Source organism: Schistocerca serialis, chromosome 4, assembly GCF_023864345.2.
Source record: "Schistocerca serialis cubense isolate TAMUIC-IGC-003099 chromosome 4, iqSchSeri2.2, whole genome shotgun sequence".
NCBI classification, from domain to species: Eukaryota; Metazoa; Arthropoda; class Insecta; order Orthoptera; family Acrididae; genus Schistocerca; species Schistocerca serialis.
This window is the reverse complement of record NC_064641.1, coordinates 776,087,430-776,105,843: the sequence shown is the minus strand read 5'-3', so window position 1 is coordinate 776,105,843 and position 18,414 is coordinate 776,087,430. Positions and strand designations below refer to the sequence as shown.

The window sequence follows — 18,414 nt, the reverse complement described above, 5'->3', positions numbered from 1 at the left end:
TGTGATGCTCCTATGTCTCTCATGCCAATGATTCGAACTTTGTCAAAGTCCTACATAGATAAGCTGCACTACGAGGTGCATTCAAGTTCTAAGGCCTCCGATTTTTTTTCTCCGGACTGGAAAGAGATAGAAACATGCGCGTTGTTTTAAAATGAGGCCGCGTTCATTGTCAATACGTCCCAGAGATGGCAGCACCGTACGGCAGATGGAATTTTACCGCCAGCGGCGAGAATGAGAACTGTTTTAAATACTTAAAATGGCGACGTTTTCCTTACTTGAACAGCGTGCAATCATTCGTTTTCTGAATTTGCGTGGTGTGAAACCAATTGAAATTCATCGACAGTTGAAGGAGACATGTGGTGATCGAGTTATGGATGTGTCGAAAGTGCGTTCGTGGGTGCGACCGTTTAATGAAGGCAAAACATCGTGTGACAACAAACCGAAACAACATCGGGCTCGCACAAGCCGGTCTGACGACATGATCGAGAAAGTGGAGAGAATTGTTTTGGGGGATCGCCGAATGACTGTTGAACAGATCGCTTCCAGAGTTGGCATTTCTGTGGGTTCTGTGCACACAATCCTGCATGACGACCTGAAAATGCGAAAAGTGTCATCCAGGTGGGTGCCACGAATGCTGATGGATGACCACATGGCTGCCCGTGTGGCATGTTGCCAAGCAATGTTGATGCGCAACGACAGCATGAATGGGACTTTATTTTCATCGGTTGTGACAATGGATAAGACTTGGATGCCATTTTTCAATCCAGAAACAAAGCGCCAGTCATCTCAATGGAAGCACACACATTCACTGCCACCAAAAAAATTTCGGGTAACCGCCAGTGCTGAAAAAATGATGGTGTCCATGTTCTGAGACAGCGAGAGCGTAATCCTTACCCATTGCGTTCTAAAGGGCACTACGGTAACAGGTGCATCCTACGAAAATGTTTTGAAGAACAAATTCCTTCCTGCACTGCAACAAAAACGTCCGGGAAGGGCAGCGCGTGTGCGTGTTTCACCAAGACAATGCAGTCGCACATCGAGCTAACGTTACGCAACAGTTTCTTCGTGATAACAACTTTGAAGTGATTCCTCATGCTCCCTACTCACCTGACCTGCCTCCTAGTGACTTTTGGCTTTTTCCAACAATGAAAGAGGCTCTCCGTGACCGCACATTCACCAGCCGTGCTGCTATTGCCTCAGTGATTTTCCAGTGGTCAAAACAGACTCCTAAAGAAGCCTTTGCCTCTGCCATGGAATCATGGCGGCAGAGTTGTGAAAAATGTGTACGTCTGCAGGGCGATTACGTCGAGAAGTAACGCCAGTTTCATCGATTTCGGGTGAGTAGTTAATTAGAAAAAAAATCGGAGGCCTTAGAACTTGAATGCACCTCGTAGTACGTCCTCTGGTCATGCTGCATTCCGATATCCACCAGATTGTAGAGGAAGAAAAGAATTAAGAAAAAAAATAGAAAATCATGACAGTCTCGAGTAGCCCCTGACGACGTTCCTGGAAGCGGTCATAAAAGGCTTCAGATTTTAGAAGAATTTAACGTGCCAAGTTGATCGAGAACATGTTACTCCGTGTGTAGGGGAGATTGTTGATAAAGGCACAGAAAAATCTGGGAGAGTTAGTGGTCAATCATGTTGCTGAGACTAGTCATGAGCAGATAAGAACGAGGGCGCATAATGCGTTCTGTGCACAGAGACTGAAGTCGGCAGTGTTGTGTATGTGTCTATCTTACGCCACGTGCTCCATCCGTTGCCTGCCATGGTAACTGGCCACGCTGCGATGAGAGCCATGTAGGATTCACATTTCTGCTTACCGCTCTCCATAGATTGTATGCTCGGGAAACTACCACTGGCGCTTCTTACTGCAATACTTGATGCGTTTGTTTCATGCCACACGTGCAGAACATTACAGTGTCTAAGTATCTTCACCACGCCGAAAATAATGCGAAAATCAACGTCTTTACTGTTTGCACACCCTGAAGCGCACATTGCTGTCACAACTGGCACAGTGATGCTATTGGCTGGAATGTTACGTGTAGAGTGTATCCAAAATACCTTGGCCTGTACCTGCGCCATATGATGAAGTAGGGGACAAGAGTCAAAGATATGGTGGTGGTGGGGGGGGGGGGGGGGGGAGAGGGGGCCAGTTGTGCAGTGCCTGGTAAGGGATGTACAGTTCAACTGCTGAAAGTTCCTCACAAGCAGAGCTTGTAAACTATATATAGCGAGTCCGCAAATGAACATGTTAACACATTATACCAGTACGACCAATAATAAGGTAAGTCAACCAATTACTATTAAAAACACCATGGGTTACAATATTATGTTCAAATTGCAATAGAAGCAGAGATTTATTTACGTTTATTTCTCTTGTTTGCACGTAAAAAATAGCTTCTTTTGCTAAAACACAGCATATTTTTTACAAATTCACCTGATTAACATGGTTAATGTTGCTGCAATGCATTTGTGACATGAGCCTGCAGTACTCCATTGTTAAACAAACAATTGTGGGCAATTCTGGTCAATAGCTCATGAAAAGCTCATGCTCGATATAAAAATAAACTTGTAATTTCTTCACTTATGTTGTTGCAAACCCATACTAATTCTTATATCATCAGCTGTCAATGGCCCTTAAAATAATTGATGATGAGGTCCCATACTCCAAGGACTGTAGGCAACGATGCGGGAGACCGCACCGCAGACTAGGCAAGGTCGTAGTGGAGGTGGTTTGCCATTGCCTTCCTCCGACCGTAATGGGGATGAATAATCATGATGAAGACAACACAACAGCACCCAGTCATCTCAAGGCAGGGAAAATCCCTGACCCAGCTGGGAATCGAACCCGGGACCCCGTGCGCGGGAAGCGAGAACGCTACCGCAAGACCACGGGCTGCAGACTTAAAATAATTACATTACTTAATTGAAAAATACGGTAGTTGCTTATATATTGTGATAGATCAGAAAGTTTCACATGTCAACTATATGGTGAAATATTCACTGCTTTGTGTGCTACTATTTGCAGAAAAATCTTTTCTATATCTCAAACTGCTTGTGAAATGTGAGGAATGTTATAAACTTTTCACTTTAACTCTATAATTTGTCATCATAAGTGCATGCTCTAATGCTCTACATATGATCAATTTTCTTGAGATTGCAGATAGATATAGATCTCGTCTCAAGGCTGAAGAAAAATTGAATGGGTTAGCAATGATATATCACCTAACACGAACCAAACGCAAACGCCTATTGACCCCCATTTTCCGTTGTAAACAATTGGAATTCCCTGCACTGGATTAGTTAAGTCGAAAAATCACAATAACTGACCATTAACGAAATAACAAGTAGTTCTTCATATAACTGACAAAATGAGACTACGAGATGCGAGAGAATTAAACTTTTTTTTAGTGAAAAGTTTCTTTAAAATTGTTTGAGAAAGCTGGTGTACAGACGCCTCCGTTCCCACAGTTTAGCGAGCAGCCACCGGCCGCGAAGGAGTGGGCAAAGAATGTTCCAATCATAGTGGACAACGTGCGCAGCTCGGTGGGCGAAAGCAAACTAACGCGGCCGCCCCTTCGGGCAGAGGCGTGGACTCGCCCTGCGCTGAGAACGGGAACGCGTTTCTGCGCAGGGGGCAGGTTATCTTGCTGGATCTGGCTACACTGCCCCAGTCCACCGCACGTCGCCTCATACACGCAGAGCGCTAGAACGTGGGCCTACCTTGTCGCGGATCTCCTGGCGCATCTTCTCTCGCTCCTCCTCCATCTTGCGGTGCTTCTCCTTGCGGCGCTCCTCGGCCTCACGGATCGCCTCCTGACGTTCCCTCTCGGCCTCCTCCTCCTTCTCCTTGTCGTCGCCATCATCGTCTCCGCCCACCGCACCTGCAACAACAAGCACGTCTTGTAACAACTCCTGCAGCCGCCAATAACTCGCCTCCACTTCCCCACAAATCAAATTCATGTCGAAAGATACATTGATGTAGCATTTTGTCAGTGCTAAACGGGAAATTTATTTTCATTTGGTATCTTTTGGCTAGAATAACATAGCTGAAGAGAGTTTTCAGTGAGAACACAGACGACTGTCGGGAGTAGAGATGGGCAAAACTGTTCTTTTCAGAGATTGGATCAGAACTGTTCACTCCCTGAAATGAATTAGCTCTTTTTCATGACTCACCACTCATTTACAATAGAAAATAAATGGAAGGCACATTGTCCTTTAAACTTGGTTTATTCCAGTACTACACCTGTATTTTGATCTTATTTGATCCTATTTTTAAGTAACACAGATAATGAGTAAGAATTTTGTATTGTTTATTGAAATTTCCACGATATGACAAAGTTTTTGATTATTGATTTATTTTACACTATCGTGGTTTTTTGGGTGATCGGAAAATGTTGTAACTTGAGATTTACATTAACAATATATTTGGCTATAATGTATTAAAATTTTATTAACCTCATACAAATTCATCGCAAGCCATATATTTTTAAAGTGAACGTTTCCTTCCGAAGACGCCTAAAATCGCAAAATCCGTACCAGATTCAGAAAAAAAAATATAAATTTGACTGTAAAACGAAAGTGCTGCATATAGCCTTACGCAGAATAAAACAAGGAAAATATTGGTGTATCACATTTTGCGATACGTTTATCGGTTCGCTCGTAATTAAAGCGTAAATTCGAGTGTCCATAATAAAAATCCTATAGTAAGAGGAGTCATCAGGAACCTAATCTAATCAGTTTAAACAAATAAAAATAAAATAAAAACAAATGATGTATACATAACCTAATTATGTAATATACATAACGGTATTACTACGAAGAACAATATCCAGTAGAGACGAACTCCGATGCAGGGGCGCTGAGTCAAGCTGGTCGAGCCGCGAGCTGTATTGCTGCGTGAGCTAAGACCGCAGAGACCAGAGTGACACTTGAGTTGCTTTGCTCAACGCTCTGGCTAGAGTCGAGACGGTGGGGTGAGCGTTGAGCGGGCGAGTTCCGAGGGTGGGGGGAGCGGTGAACTCACCCGCTCCGAAACAAATCGTCCGTTCCCTTGCGAGCAGGTTGTTGCAAGTAGTTCCTATGTTATCCGCTAGGTGGCTCTCTGTCCTGTTGCATCAACTGCCCAGAGGGCAGGACGTGCGACTGAAACGATCGCCGGCAGAGTGCGATGCGAAGTTAAGCTGCGCCAGACACTGCGCGCGGCAGACGACGCACATGGACGGCACGGCATATGTGAAACACAAAATCCAATGGGGCACTGCACAATGCAGGCAGCCAAGGTAGAAGCAGGGCAGAGGCCGGCGCTGGCTGTGTTGTGTGGCGTCCAGTGTGCTCTGACCAGCAGAGGCCCCGCTGACCTGACTCTCTCTCTCTCTCTCTCTCTCTGCTGTGTGAAACGTTTGGAGCTACCGTTCTTTTTTTCTGAATCACTGATTGTTCACTCCTTTGAAAGATTCAACTCTATGAATTAGTTCAAGAGCGCATCCCCCATCTCTAGTCTGGAGTTGTAGAGAGAGTGTTGTGCCTGGAGGATGGTGCACCTAGGAAAACATGATGCTCTCTGGTCGATGTTTCAACCTAGACCCTGATTTTAAAATCACATGAAGGAAAGCGCGCTACACCCGTCATAAGCAGTGCTTGCTCAATATACATATTGAATAACATCTGTACAAGGATACGATACTGTCTCACTCCGACCGCGCGGGATTAGCCGAGCAGTTTAGGGCGCTGCAGTCATGGACTATGCGGCTGGTCCCGGCGGAGCTTCGGGTCCTACCTCGGGCATCGGTGTGTGTGTCTGTCCTTAGGATAATTTAGGTTAAGTAGTGTGTAAGCTTAGGGACTGATGACTTTAGCAGTTAAGTCCCATTAGATTTCATACACATTTGAAAATTTGTCTCATTCCCTTCTCAACTAAGACTACCTTTCATGTGCTTCAACTCATATGTTGCAGTCTCGTTTCTGTAGAAATTATAAATAACCTTTCGCTCCCAGTATTTTGCCCCTGGCGCCTTCAGAATTTAAAAGTGTGTAGCCCAGTCAACATTTTACACCCAGTATAAATGCTGTGACAGACAACATCGGAAACTCTGCGGGTCTGTTCCCCGATTACTGAGATGTACATACTAAATCCACGGCCCCAGAAAGTTGTAGCGAAATTATAGGAGACCTACAGGGAATCAAGAGTTGGTACAAGTTCAGATTCAAATGGCTCTAAGCACTATAGGACTTAACATCGGAGGTCATCAGTCCCCTAGACTTCGAACTACTTAAACCTAACTAACCTAAGGATATCACACACATCCATACCCGAGGCAGGATTCGAACCTGCGACCGTAGCACCAGCGCGGTTCCGGACTGAAGCGCCTAGAACCGCTCGGCCACAGCGGCCGGCGTTGGTGCAGGAACAACCACTTTCATTAACTCATAGGCTCCAGGTTCAAACTGTACCGAAGTGCCAAAGAAACTGGTGTAGCCATGCGTATTCAAATACAGAGATATGTAAACAGGAATAATAAGGCGCCGCGGTCCGCAACGCCTACAGCAGACAACAATGGTCTGGCGCAGTTGTTAGATCGATTACTGCTGCTACAATGGCATGTTATCAAGATTTAAGTGAGTTTGAACGTGGTGCTATAGTCGGCGCATGAGCGAAAGGACACAGCATCTCTGAGGTAGCGATGAAGTGGGGATTTTCCCGTACGACCATTTCACGAGTGTACCGCGAATATCGGGAATCCGATAAAACATCATATCTCCGATATTGCTGCGGCCAGGAAAAGATCCTGCAAGAATGGGACCAATGACGACTGAAGAGAATCGTTCAACGTGACAGAAGCGCAACCCTTCCGCAAATTGCTGCAGATTTCAATGCTGGGCCATCAACAAGTGCCAGCGTGCGAATCATTCAACGAAACACAATCGATATGGGCTTTCGGAAACGAAGGCCCACTCGTGTACTTCAGATGACTGCACGACAGAAAGCTTCACGCCTCGCCTGGACCTCTCAACACCGACATTGCACTGTTGATGACTGGAAACATGTTGCCTGGTCGGACGAATTTCTTTTCAAAGTGAGCGGATGGACGTACACGGGTATGGAGACACCCTTACGAATCCCTGGATCCTGCATGTCAGCAGGGAACTGTTCAAGCTGGTGGAGACTCTGTGATGGTGTGGGACTTGTGCAGTTGGAGTGACATGAGACCCCGGATCCGACTCTGACAGGTGATACGTACGTAAGCATTCTCTCTGCTCACCTGCATCTATTCATGTGCATTGTGCATTCCGACGGACTTTGGCAATTCCAGCAGGACAATGCGACACTTCACAAATCCAGAATTGCTACAGAATAGCTCCAGAAACACTCTTTTGAGTTTAAGCACTTCCGCTGGCCACCAACCTCCCCAGACATGAACATTATTGTCTGAGATGCCTTTAAACGTGCTGTTCAGAAGAGATTTCCATCTCCTCGTATTCTTGCGGATTTATGGATAGCCCTGCAGGTTTCATGCCACGTCGTGTTGCGGCAGCTCTGCGTGCTCGCAGGGGCCCTACAGGCTATTAGGCAGGTTTACCAGTTTCGTGGCTCTTCAATGTACGTTTGAAAGCTAAGTCTGCACTCAACCCCCTCCCCTTACCGCAGTCGCTTTTACAGAGGAAGGTAATGGAGAGACTCCGTCCAATAAGAGCACAAGAAGGAATTTAAGGCATTTCAGTTCACCCTTTAATTGAAACTTACTTTACTTAACGTCCGATTAAGGACTCATATCGAGTGTTTCATTGGTTCGGAATCACTGATAGACTTGTAAACAACATTAAATAAGGAAGGTTTGATCAAACAAAGTGCACTCAGGTTTTCATGCAGATAATCTCACAAAAAAATGGTTCAAATGGCTCTGTGCACTATGGGACTTAACGTCTGAGGTCATCAGTCCCCTAGAACTTAGAACTACTTAAACCTAACTAACCTAAGGACATCACACACATCCATGCCCGAGGCAGGATTCGAACCTGCGACCGTAACGATGGCGCGGTTCCAGACTGAAGCGCCTAGAACCGCCCGGCCACATTGGCCGGCGCAGATAATCTCAATAACCTTTCATTTGTGCTTTTTATTACTGTCTGAAAAGTAGTATCCTGGCTGTCAGAATCATATTCCATCGTCATTAAGATGATTTAGTCAATTGGTCAGCCGCGCGGAGTGCCCGCGTGGTTTGAGGCGCCATATACCGGATTGGGCGGCGCCTCCCGCCGGGGGCCCGAGTCCTCCCTCGGGCATGGGTGTGTGTGTTGTTCTTAGCATAAGTTAGTTTAAGTTAGTAGTGTGTAAGTCTAGCGGACTGAGGACTCAGCAGTTCGGTCCCTTAGAAATTCACATATATTTGAATAATCACCTGGTCAATGGGCTCTGAGTGCCAAGATTGTCGGTACGTCCCTCCTTGTCCCCAGTAAATGGAGAGAAGTCAATGCCACAAGCGCAGTGCGTCTCACAGAAACGATATTCAGGTTGAAGTATTTTATAGCCCTTGTAAAATAACCCTTTGAAAATAAGCAACTTCTGCAATGCAGTGACATTATGCAGTGACATAATATCGAGAAAAAAGAACAGTCAATGGAAACTTCTATGGCAAAGAGTGAAGTATTCCTTCTGTTTTGAGAGCAGAACACCAGAGCTCTGGCGATATGTAACGTAACTATGTCGGTCGTGAGAAAGAGCATGCTGTAATTGAGTTTCCATACATCGAATACCCTCTCCTTCAGCATAACAATACCAGACCATTCACGAACGCTGCGACATCTGCAACGAACCCAGGCCTTGGGTTGATTGTCACCATCGTCCACCACACTGTTCCAACATAGCCCTTACAGAGTTTAAAAATCAGCGTCGAGGAGATAATTTCGATAGCGATTAAGCGATGCAAGCAGAGGTGAGGTTGTTGCTCCTTTAACAAAGTCAAACATTCTACAATGACAGTATCAACAAATTGGTGTCTCGCTGGGAGAAATGTGTCCGTCGCCAGGTAGACTAAATACTAAATATGTACTAAATATGTAGACATGGAGAATAAAGATGTAGAATGTTAATAACGTTTGTTGCATTTAAAAAGCATTAAGAGCCTTCACATAAAAAAAATTGAAGGCATTACGTTTCAGCCGTCGTAATTATGACACCATGGCTAAGAATACTGCCCCGCTTAACGATTGTTTGTGACGATCGCAAGGAATTTCGTGTGGAATTGAATTTAGATGCTGCATAATGCAGCTAGACATGCATAGTTCCAAGGCACATAGGGTATTTGAAGCGAAAACTCGTCTGAGAATTGAAGCACAGTTTTCTGGCGGAAGTAGAAGCATTCAATTTTTTAATGAAACACATATTTAATCGCATCTTTAAAATATTTTATACGACAGTAAGAGCGTTGTTCGCCGCTGGTAGCCGAGTGTCAGCGCGACCGCTTGTCATACCTAACGGCCCGGGTTCGATTCCCTGCTGGGTCGGAGATTTTCCCCGCTCAGGGACTGCGAAAGAGTTGCACTAGGCGAACGATCTACCCGACGGGAGACCCTAGCCACACAGCATTTCCATTTTCAGTAAGAGCGTTGACAGTAAGTTAGTAAGCGTAATAATATTTCTGTTTACGTAGCCTCTGGAAAAAAATGGTTCGAATGGCTCTAAGCACTATGGGACTTAACATCTGAGGTCATCAGTCCCCTAGAACTTAGAACTAATTAAACCTAACTAATCTAAGGACATCACACACATCCATGCACGAGGCAGGATTCGAACCTGCGACTATAGCAGCAGCGTGGTTCCAGACTGAAGCGCCTAGAACCGTTCGGCCACAGCGGCCGGCCCTCTGGAAAATATTAGCGGTTTACTTAAACGAATTTGCTATTATGTTTTGGAACTAACATAATCAACAGATATTATGGTCTAGTTTTAAGCGTCACGACAAATTCGCAGAAATTACGAGTAACTAGCTGGAGAGAACATGGAAAAAAATTAAGACGGAGATGTATTACAGCGGTCTATGTTCAATATTAAAGTGAGACGTGTTTTTTAAATCATGTACGGCATTCTGAAACGACAGGTGAGGACTGACGAGTCACTAAATGAAGTAAAGCCAAATGCTACAATGATTTAAAGGGTTTTTATACTACTTAAGACTGGACCTTTTGGCTGTCTAAATGGCTAACACTTGTCGCGTCCTAGTAAGTAAACAAAGCACTCAAGAGCAGACCGTCTGAAGAAAAACGCATAACACTGTTCTTCGATGAAGATTCTTAGCGTTGAGAATGATCCATCAACATCATGGTTCTGCAGTTTCAATAGTAACCTGAGGCAGGTTTGCTGCTTTCGTTTTCAGATACGAGACAGATGAATTTTCTCACATTCGCTAGTCATACATTATTTTTATTAACGCAAAAAAGCTGTGAGTTATTTTCAACTGCCGTTTTCGTCATATGATATTGTTCCCAACGATGAAACGAAATTCTAAAATACAATTTATGAAAAAGAGGAAATGTCGCATGAATGTTATTTTGAAACACAGCTATTCATTATTAAGCATTGTTTTGTTGATTAAATGCAAACGAGCTTTGAAAGCTAAAATTAAAATGAAATGCAAATTCTATGTAGATTTTGTAGCAGCCATCTTTCTGTCAGATGAGTCTGCTAACATCACGACCCCACGAACGACGAACGGAAAATTTTTAATACTTTGACGATGAAAATAAGTGCCTAGCACTGAAAAAAAACCGTTTTCCCCTACCCATATCTTTAGTATTATACACGGAGCACATTTTCAGCGTTAATGCATCTAACAGAACCTTATTTTTAAATATATCAGGCTAGTACAGAAAGTAAAATCTGATGTGACGTAAAAATAAAACTCGCAGGTTCACACAAAAGCACACACAGGTCGCAATAACAATGGTACTCTCTCTACATGTCGGTAGGTACATTATATAACATTTCCTTCTGACTGCTTCAACTAATGAAATATGGTGAAAGGAATCCATCTATCTTCAAAAGGCTTAGAAACCTATCCTTGTAACGCCTTGAAGGCCGCAATGAGTTCTCTAAACCTCGCGTTTCTTTAGCTACAATGAGCTTAGGGAAATACACGGTGTTTTCTCTCAGAATAGCTTCCTTCCACAATGCGATTTTCTTTTTAAGTACATTCCCACAATACCAGAAATAAGTCGTGGTTCATTTTGCTATGTCTTACTATGGGCAGCTGCAGTCGAGTACACTTAAAATGTGAGGTCTGCAATCCACTCTGGACCTTCTAAGCCGGCCGGAGTGGCCGAGCAGTTCTAGGCGCTACACTCTGGAACCGCGCAACCGCTACGTTCGCAGGTTCGAATCCTGTCTCGGGCATGGATGTGTGTGACGTCCTTAGGTTAGTTAGGTTTAAGTAGTTCTAAGTTTTAGGGGACTGATGACCTCGGAAGTTAAGTCCCATAGTGCTCAGAGCCATTTGAACCATCTAACTTTCGTTCCTGCTCTCCTTTTTCCTTCATAAATTCAACAATAGCGGGTTTTAAATCGAAAAATCGTTTCAGGCATGCCCCTTGATTTACTTAACGTACTTCGCAGTAATACATGAAGTCTCGATACCCTTCAGTCAGTTCCATTGAAAAGGGTTGCAACTGACGCTGGTATAATGCGTGCGATTTCAGAAAATATACTTTTCATAGCGCTGATTTCATCACATCCTCCACGACTGCAAATTTAGCACAAAGTGCTTCTTAGCTTACGGAACAATGATTCCCATCTGTCGAGCACCGCAATTTTTTGCGCTTTCATTGTCGACTAAATCTTTAAAATCTTTTTGCATGATGTTGTAGTGTCGTTCCACAGCAAATCTGCAGCACTCCTTGATTATGCAACTGTATGTCGCATAATAGATATTGAGAATTCTTATCCTTCTCTTCTGTGCTTCACATTCATTTTTAAAGGCTTGTGACAACAGATCGCTAGACTGCCTCTTTTTGTGCAGACAGCCACTGGACCTGTGAACTTCCTTCATACCACGAACAGAAACGCCGGTGACACCACGACTGTGCCGACCGGAAAATGCTGCACTGCAAAGTTAAATGAAATATCTGAGAAGTCGCGATCAAAGCCGAACCTCGGCCTGCACGCATCTCACACGTACGGTTCTTGTGCAGTTTGGCTTGCCGTGGCCAACCTTGCTATGGTCCATCGTGACTGGGTAATTCAATTGAAGACCCGAAACGTACATGCACACCAGTCGACACTCATGCGTGGCTCATAACTTAATTCAAATGTCATACATTTGCAGCATAAACAACAACCACTGCACAGCATCTGCACAAATTGGCAGTCGCACAGCTATGTTTGTAGGATTCGCTATAGGAGCTTGCTTTCTATGTTACGTACTGTGCATTCTTACTCCCAAATATAATATTAAAACGCAAACAATGTATCTTGATGTTGCGCGACGTCCATGAGGACAACAAAATGTGTAAGGAGTTGCGAGTACTTCTGAAGCGTTATTGAGAAAATCACAAGATAATTTCGCTCGTCAAATATATACCTGTGCGTCGCCATTTTTACCATGAAGTGCCGGCAGCCGAGTGGTTAGCGTTCAAGCCCCATAGTCGCTGGATCGGGTCCCGTTCGTCAGTTTTTTTAATTTTCAACACAGTCATTTTCTTTACTATTTATATTACAATTGATATAATGGGAAAAATACGTGTAATGAGATGAACTTTTATTAAATTTACAATGTTATTTGGCAGTCTACAAATCTCTATTATCACAAATAATATAATGTTTATAACTATCGACTAGTAAACGACCAAAGGCATAAAGTGATTCTGAAAATATATGCTTGTCCGTGATTTGAGAAATCCCTTATACCTGAAAAGGGCCCGAAACTACTTGTTACCTGCTAAGTTTGAGCGTCACAGATGCCTTTCGAAAGATGTACAATTAATCGTCGCTTTCGACATTGCGAGTACAGGTTGCAGGATGGTATTTTTCGTAAAAACATGGAAAACATAAAGCTAAACGGCACCAGCTGCATTGAATAAATGCTATGTTTCCTCATATGCAAGGTCTTTTGGGTTTTCCGTGGAAAAAGAAACCTTGTTGACATTTTCAAAAATCACTTTTTCAGCCGATAATTTGGAAGCAAACCATGCATAATGCAGAATTTCGTTAAATATCGGAGCTGATAATTGGTCCTGCAGTATCGAGTGTATTTTAATAGCGTCTTCACGAGAAGCAATTTCTCGTTCTCTTTCGATTAAATACGAACAATTTTGAAGACACGGGCAAGCATACATTTTCAGTATCACTTTAGGCGTTTGGTCGTTTACTAGCCGATAGTTATGAATACTATGTTATTTGTGATAATAAAAATTTGCAGACTGCCAAATAACATTGTAAATTTAATAAAAGTTCATCCGATTACACGTATTTTTCCCATTACATCAATTGTAATATACATAGTAAAGAAAATGACTGTGTTGAAAATTAAAAAAAAACTGACGAACGGGACTCGATCCAGCGATCACAGGGCTTGAGCGCTAACCACTTAGCTTCCGGCGCTTCATGGTAAAAGTGGCCACACACAGGTATGTATTTGACGACCGGAATTATCTTGCGATTTTCTCAATAACGCTTGAGAAGTACGCGCTACTGCTTACACATTTTGTTGTCCTCATGGAGTACTCGGAGTGTACGAAGTTTGCAGGAAATCCGCGTTCCAAACGTCGTGGCGACCCCTTGTTAATTTCGAGCCGACTTTCGGTTCCTTAGGCCATCGCCAGGTGACAACTGAATGTCACAACAACGGATAAAATGGCGTGCAACTTACTAATATAATGCTGATGGAACTGATAGATAAAATGGTAAGATACAGAGAGTTTACAAAGTAAAGGATTACTTTTTAATACTACACAGAGATCGTTAAATTAAACAAGAAATGATTTTTTAAAAATTTCATGTGGAAATCGTTACATTTCCCATAAGATGAAAATGAAGCAGAATTTCCTTTTTTAAAGTAACATACGTATAATCAGCAGACTCTTCTGTAAATGTCTTGGACCTTATTTAGTATTTACAGAAAAATAGCTGTCGGTGCTGCAATATCTGCTAGCTCCTAGCATCCAGAAAGTCACAAACATGCAGCTTTCCATTCCATTGCGCCATGCCTCACATCGATTCCATTCTCGGAATTCGCTATTAGAGCAGAACTGCAGACTATCAGGCGTATTTCTATCAGTAATTATTACAGATCTGATAGTTAGCATTCTGCGAAAAAGGAAAATACGAAAAATTACACTACTTCTGTATGCTGGCAAACAAGAACGAGCCAGTATTAGAGTCCACGGAGAATACAACCAGCCAGTATTAGAGTGCACGCAGGACACAGGGGGGGATGCGCAGTGACCAATTTTCGTCCAACGCGCTGGGTGAGCTCATTCGTTTGTTCGGAAGGGGAGGCCAATATTGTTAGCCCTCTTTCGGCCGTTCGGCGACGCGCTGCGATGACAGAATAGAGGCGCACGCCCTGCTGTCTTTCAAACACAATTTTTTTAGAAACCATTCTATAAAAAAGTCGTTTTTGAGTTACTTATAGCTTTATATGTCAGCTTCATGATGACGTACCATCATTTCTTCATTGTCATAGTTATTGTGATATTTGCATTGAGATGAAAGACTACGCGAAATTCGAAAACGTTTGCAATGAAAAACAGCGCTCCCTGTGATTTTGCATTTATTACATATTACACAATATGTTGTTAAAAGTTTTCCTTAGTCTGTATCTGTAACCAATCTCAATAAAATTGAACTGAGGTAGCACACTCATTAGCGATCTCGAGCGCCAGAGATAAAGCCAGAATGAAATGAGCAGCCCATAGTGGCTCGGTTTCATGCATTCTTTTTAAAAAATTTTGTGACTAAAGCCCTTCTGCCCTGTTATTTAGTTTATACGTGACATGTAAGTACTGTGTCTGTCTTGTATTGTTAGTCAGTACTTACACTTTTATATAAAAAATTTCCTTTTCCCATAAATTTGTAATTACGTTATTGCCCACTTTAAAAAATTTAAATTCTGATGAAGGCACTCTTAGAAGTGTTGAAATCTGGTTAATAAGACTAAAAATTGTGACCGTGGGCTCATTTGTTTCAACTTTAGAATGAAATATCTTCAACATTCCTCATACTGCTTCAACAGTTTGAGATATAGAAATGACATTTTGGCCCATGATAGCCCACAAAGAGGGGAGTATTTTATCATACGGTTATTCTGAAAGAACTTTATTACCTACCACGTTATTCCACCAACTACAGAATTTTTCGATGAAGCAATGTAATTTTTAAGGACCATCCACAGCTGATGAAACAAGAAATGCAGTGGGTTCTGGGACAACAAAAGTGAAGACATTACACTTTATTTTTTTAACGTGGTGGTGCTTTTTCATAAGCTGTTGACGTTACTTTTCCTCGGTTCCTCACGTAATAAACTTAATAAATCACTGTTTCAGAATTGTCTCGCATTTTCGTCTGCACAACATGTTAGGGAGGTGATATTGTGTAAAGACCGCTGTGTTTTGGCGTAAGAAGCAAATTTTGACATGTCAACAAGGGAAACAACGCTTCTACGAAAGTTACAAATGGTCAACAAGTCAGGCGAAAATAAATCACTGCATTTATTGCATTTTCAGTGGAATTACTTTTAGATACTAAAAGAAGTAAAACTGACAGTAGATCTTTTTGAATTGTCACGATGCAAGTGTGGGCGTGGAGGGGTTCCATTTAGTACTTACAAAAGATATGAGCGGAGGTTTCTGTTTAGGACGGTACTTAACCTCCAGCGCTTCATATTTCCTCTACAGCGCCTACCCGCAAACTACCACAAATGCTCCCCCAACGTGTGCCCTGCCGACTGTGCATCTTCCATCCATATTCCACATTATTCTGCACACACTCCTACCACTTGTAGACAAAATAGTTTCAGACAGCCTTGAAAAGTAAATAAATAAATAAATAAATAAATAAATAAAAACTATTCATAGTGTCGCAATTACAGATCTGCATTTTACGGTATCAACACAACTACATTATTACTGAGTAGGAAAGACAAAATGAAATCTTTGACTATGAGTATTGCATATAAAATCATATGTAATGTGATGGCACAATTGTGCCAGTTAGGTTATCACGACATGAGAGAAGCTGGACACAAGAAAGGACAGATTCACCTTTTACGGAAGTTCCTTTTACAGAAAGTCACCCATACGATGTAGACGTGACGTTTTACCTATCTTTAAGAGAAGCAGGTAGATGACGCTACTGGAAATACATTAAATCTACTAGCATATCACACAGAACACCAGCTTACTATTAAATGCCTGGGCACAATTTACTCTGTATCAGTCTCTTAAATTAAGTTTGAGTTATGCTAACGTTAGATCACAGTAGTAAATTCAACTTTACTTTCATCTTTTGTCAAACGTAGCAACTGCTGACATTCTCAGCAAAACCAGGTCAATGAACAAATGGAAAATGTAATGTTAAAATCCATTTACTGCCTATTTCAGTAACGTTTCACTATCCCAATGTTCATTTCAGAGTCACAGCTTGGTCAGCAGGGCTTCAGTTTTATGAAGGATCTCACATAGTTCACAGGCCCTGCTCAACAATCTGTGACTTCGAAATGTACATTGACATATGCTGAAATAGGCAGTAGATGAATTTTATAATTAAGATTTCTTAGAAAATGAGAAAGAGAAACTAACTTTATTTTTATATTTTTAAATGTAACGACACTGCGCAGAATAAAACAGTTATACTTTCGTTTATTAACACTCTGTAACTCTTGCTTTACGGAAAATGTCAGATTTTGGAGATAAGGATGTCAAAAAGTTGCCTTACTTTTTACGTTTTCATTCATTAATGTCTTACAAGGTCATATTCTGGGGCGATTCGCGACAGCACGTTAAACACTTCGGCAGCCTCACAGTACATTCGCTACTTTAGGATGTTTGCTGTCAACGATCTACCACAGTTTGGAAACAACAGTGACGTTTATAAATGTAATACTAAAAGGAGAAATGATGTGCTCACTTTAGTTTGGCGCTGAAAGGAGTGAGGTCTTTTATTACTACCGGTTTCGGTACTGTACCAACATTTCGGTATCTGTATAAAGCTGATGAGTTTCTTTGGTAAAAGTGTTCCTTGAAGCTAGTTTTAGGCTTTCTGTTCAAATGCACCAAGAGTCAATCAGTGAACAGAAGGGCCGCCTGTCATGATGTGTTACGGAGAAGAATAAACTTTTTTTTGCAGGCGATTTCCAACAGCAGTGATGTATCCTTCAGCTTCAACGAATGACTGTTGGAGTAAACAGAGGGAAAGCTTAGAACTAAGTTCAAGGGATACTGTTAGCAAACCAACTCATTAGCTATATATTATATACCGAGATAGTGGTACAATACCGAAACTGGTTCTAATAAGACTTAATACAGCAGAGCGTCACGCATTTCATAAAATACGTCACCGCTGTTGGTAATCGTCGGCAAAAATGTTCCATAAAAATTTTTCTCTGACTACGCCGTGATGAAAAGAATTTTATGGAAAATATATTTAATTTCAAATATAAACTGAAATCGTATATGATTGACAGCTCCTTGTACCCCATAGAAGAATTTCCGACTGTGTACGAGTATGATTGTGTGCGTAAGTGTGTGCTCAAGAAAGAGAGAGGAAGTCGAGAGATTGAACGTTGGTTAATAGATGTCACTGAATACATGGAAAAACCCTGAAGAAACTTGATAATTGGTAAGAATGTTGCCACATTTTCTGCTGATAAAATGTGCTGTAATTGTGAAACTGGGTCGTTTTTAATCATAAATAGAGCTCACAATTATGATCCAAGGAACATGAAAATAAATAAATAGCTATGTATCATACAGTTTTGCGTATCATCTCTATCGGTAATATCTGTGTACATCGCACGACATTTTATATGTTGTTGTGAAGTTCAGTTTTCGCCCGACGATGGCTTAAGAAATCGAAAGCCGGTTCGAGATTAAGTGTACGATATTATGCAGAATAGGAGGAAAGTGTTCCCCTTTAAATGTGACTGTCATGTTCAGTTAATCACTGACGAAAAATTCATGTCGGACCGTCTGTCCCTTCCACGAAGCGTGCGGCTATATGCAGAGGTCATTAATTGCATGGATGTTGAAATGTAACCGCTTTAGTTTTTTATAGTATTCTGTACACTTCATATATTTGATGAAGGATCAGATAGACCCGCATATTTCGATCTTATAACTTATTATTTCAGAGTATTCCTAATAATATAAAATTTGTGAATAGATGACCAACACTTTTGGCTAATAATTTGAGTATTTTATTCAG

General features: G+C 42.1%; 1 protein-coding gene across 4 annotated transcripts in view; it reads right to left on the bottom strand.

Annotated features, from left to right (window-relative positions):
* LOC126473336 (complexin) overlaps positions 1–18,414 on the bottom strand; it is a 710,430-nt gene that overhangs the window by 164,592 nt on the left and 527,424 nt on the right. For all 4 annotated transcript variants that reach the window (XM_050100329.1, XM_050100328.1, XM_050100326.1 and 1 more), the window contains exon 2: positions 3,726–3,886. In XM_050100329.1, the coding sequence (XP_049956286.1) occupies positions 3,726–3,886 (161 nt within the window). The remainder of the gene's footprint in view (positions 1–3,725; positions 3,887–18,414) is intronic.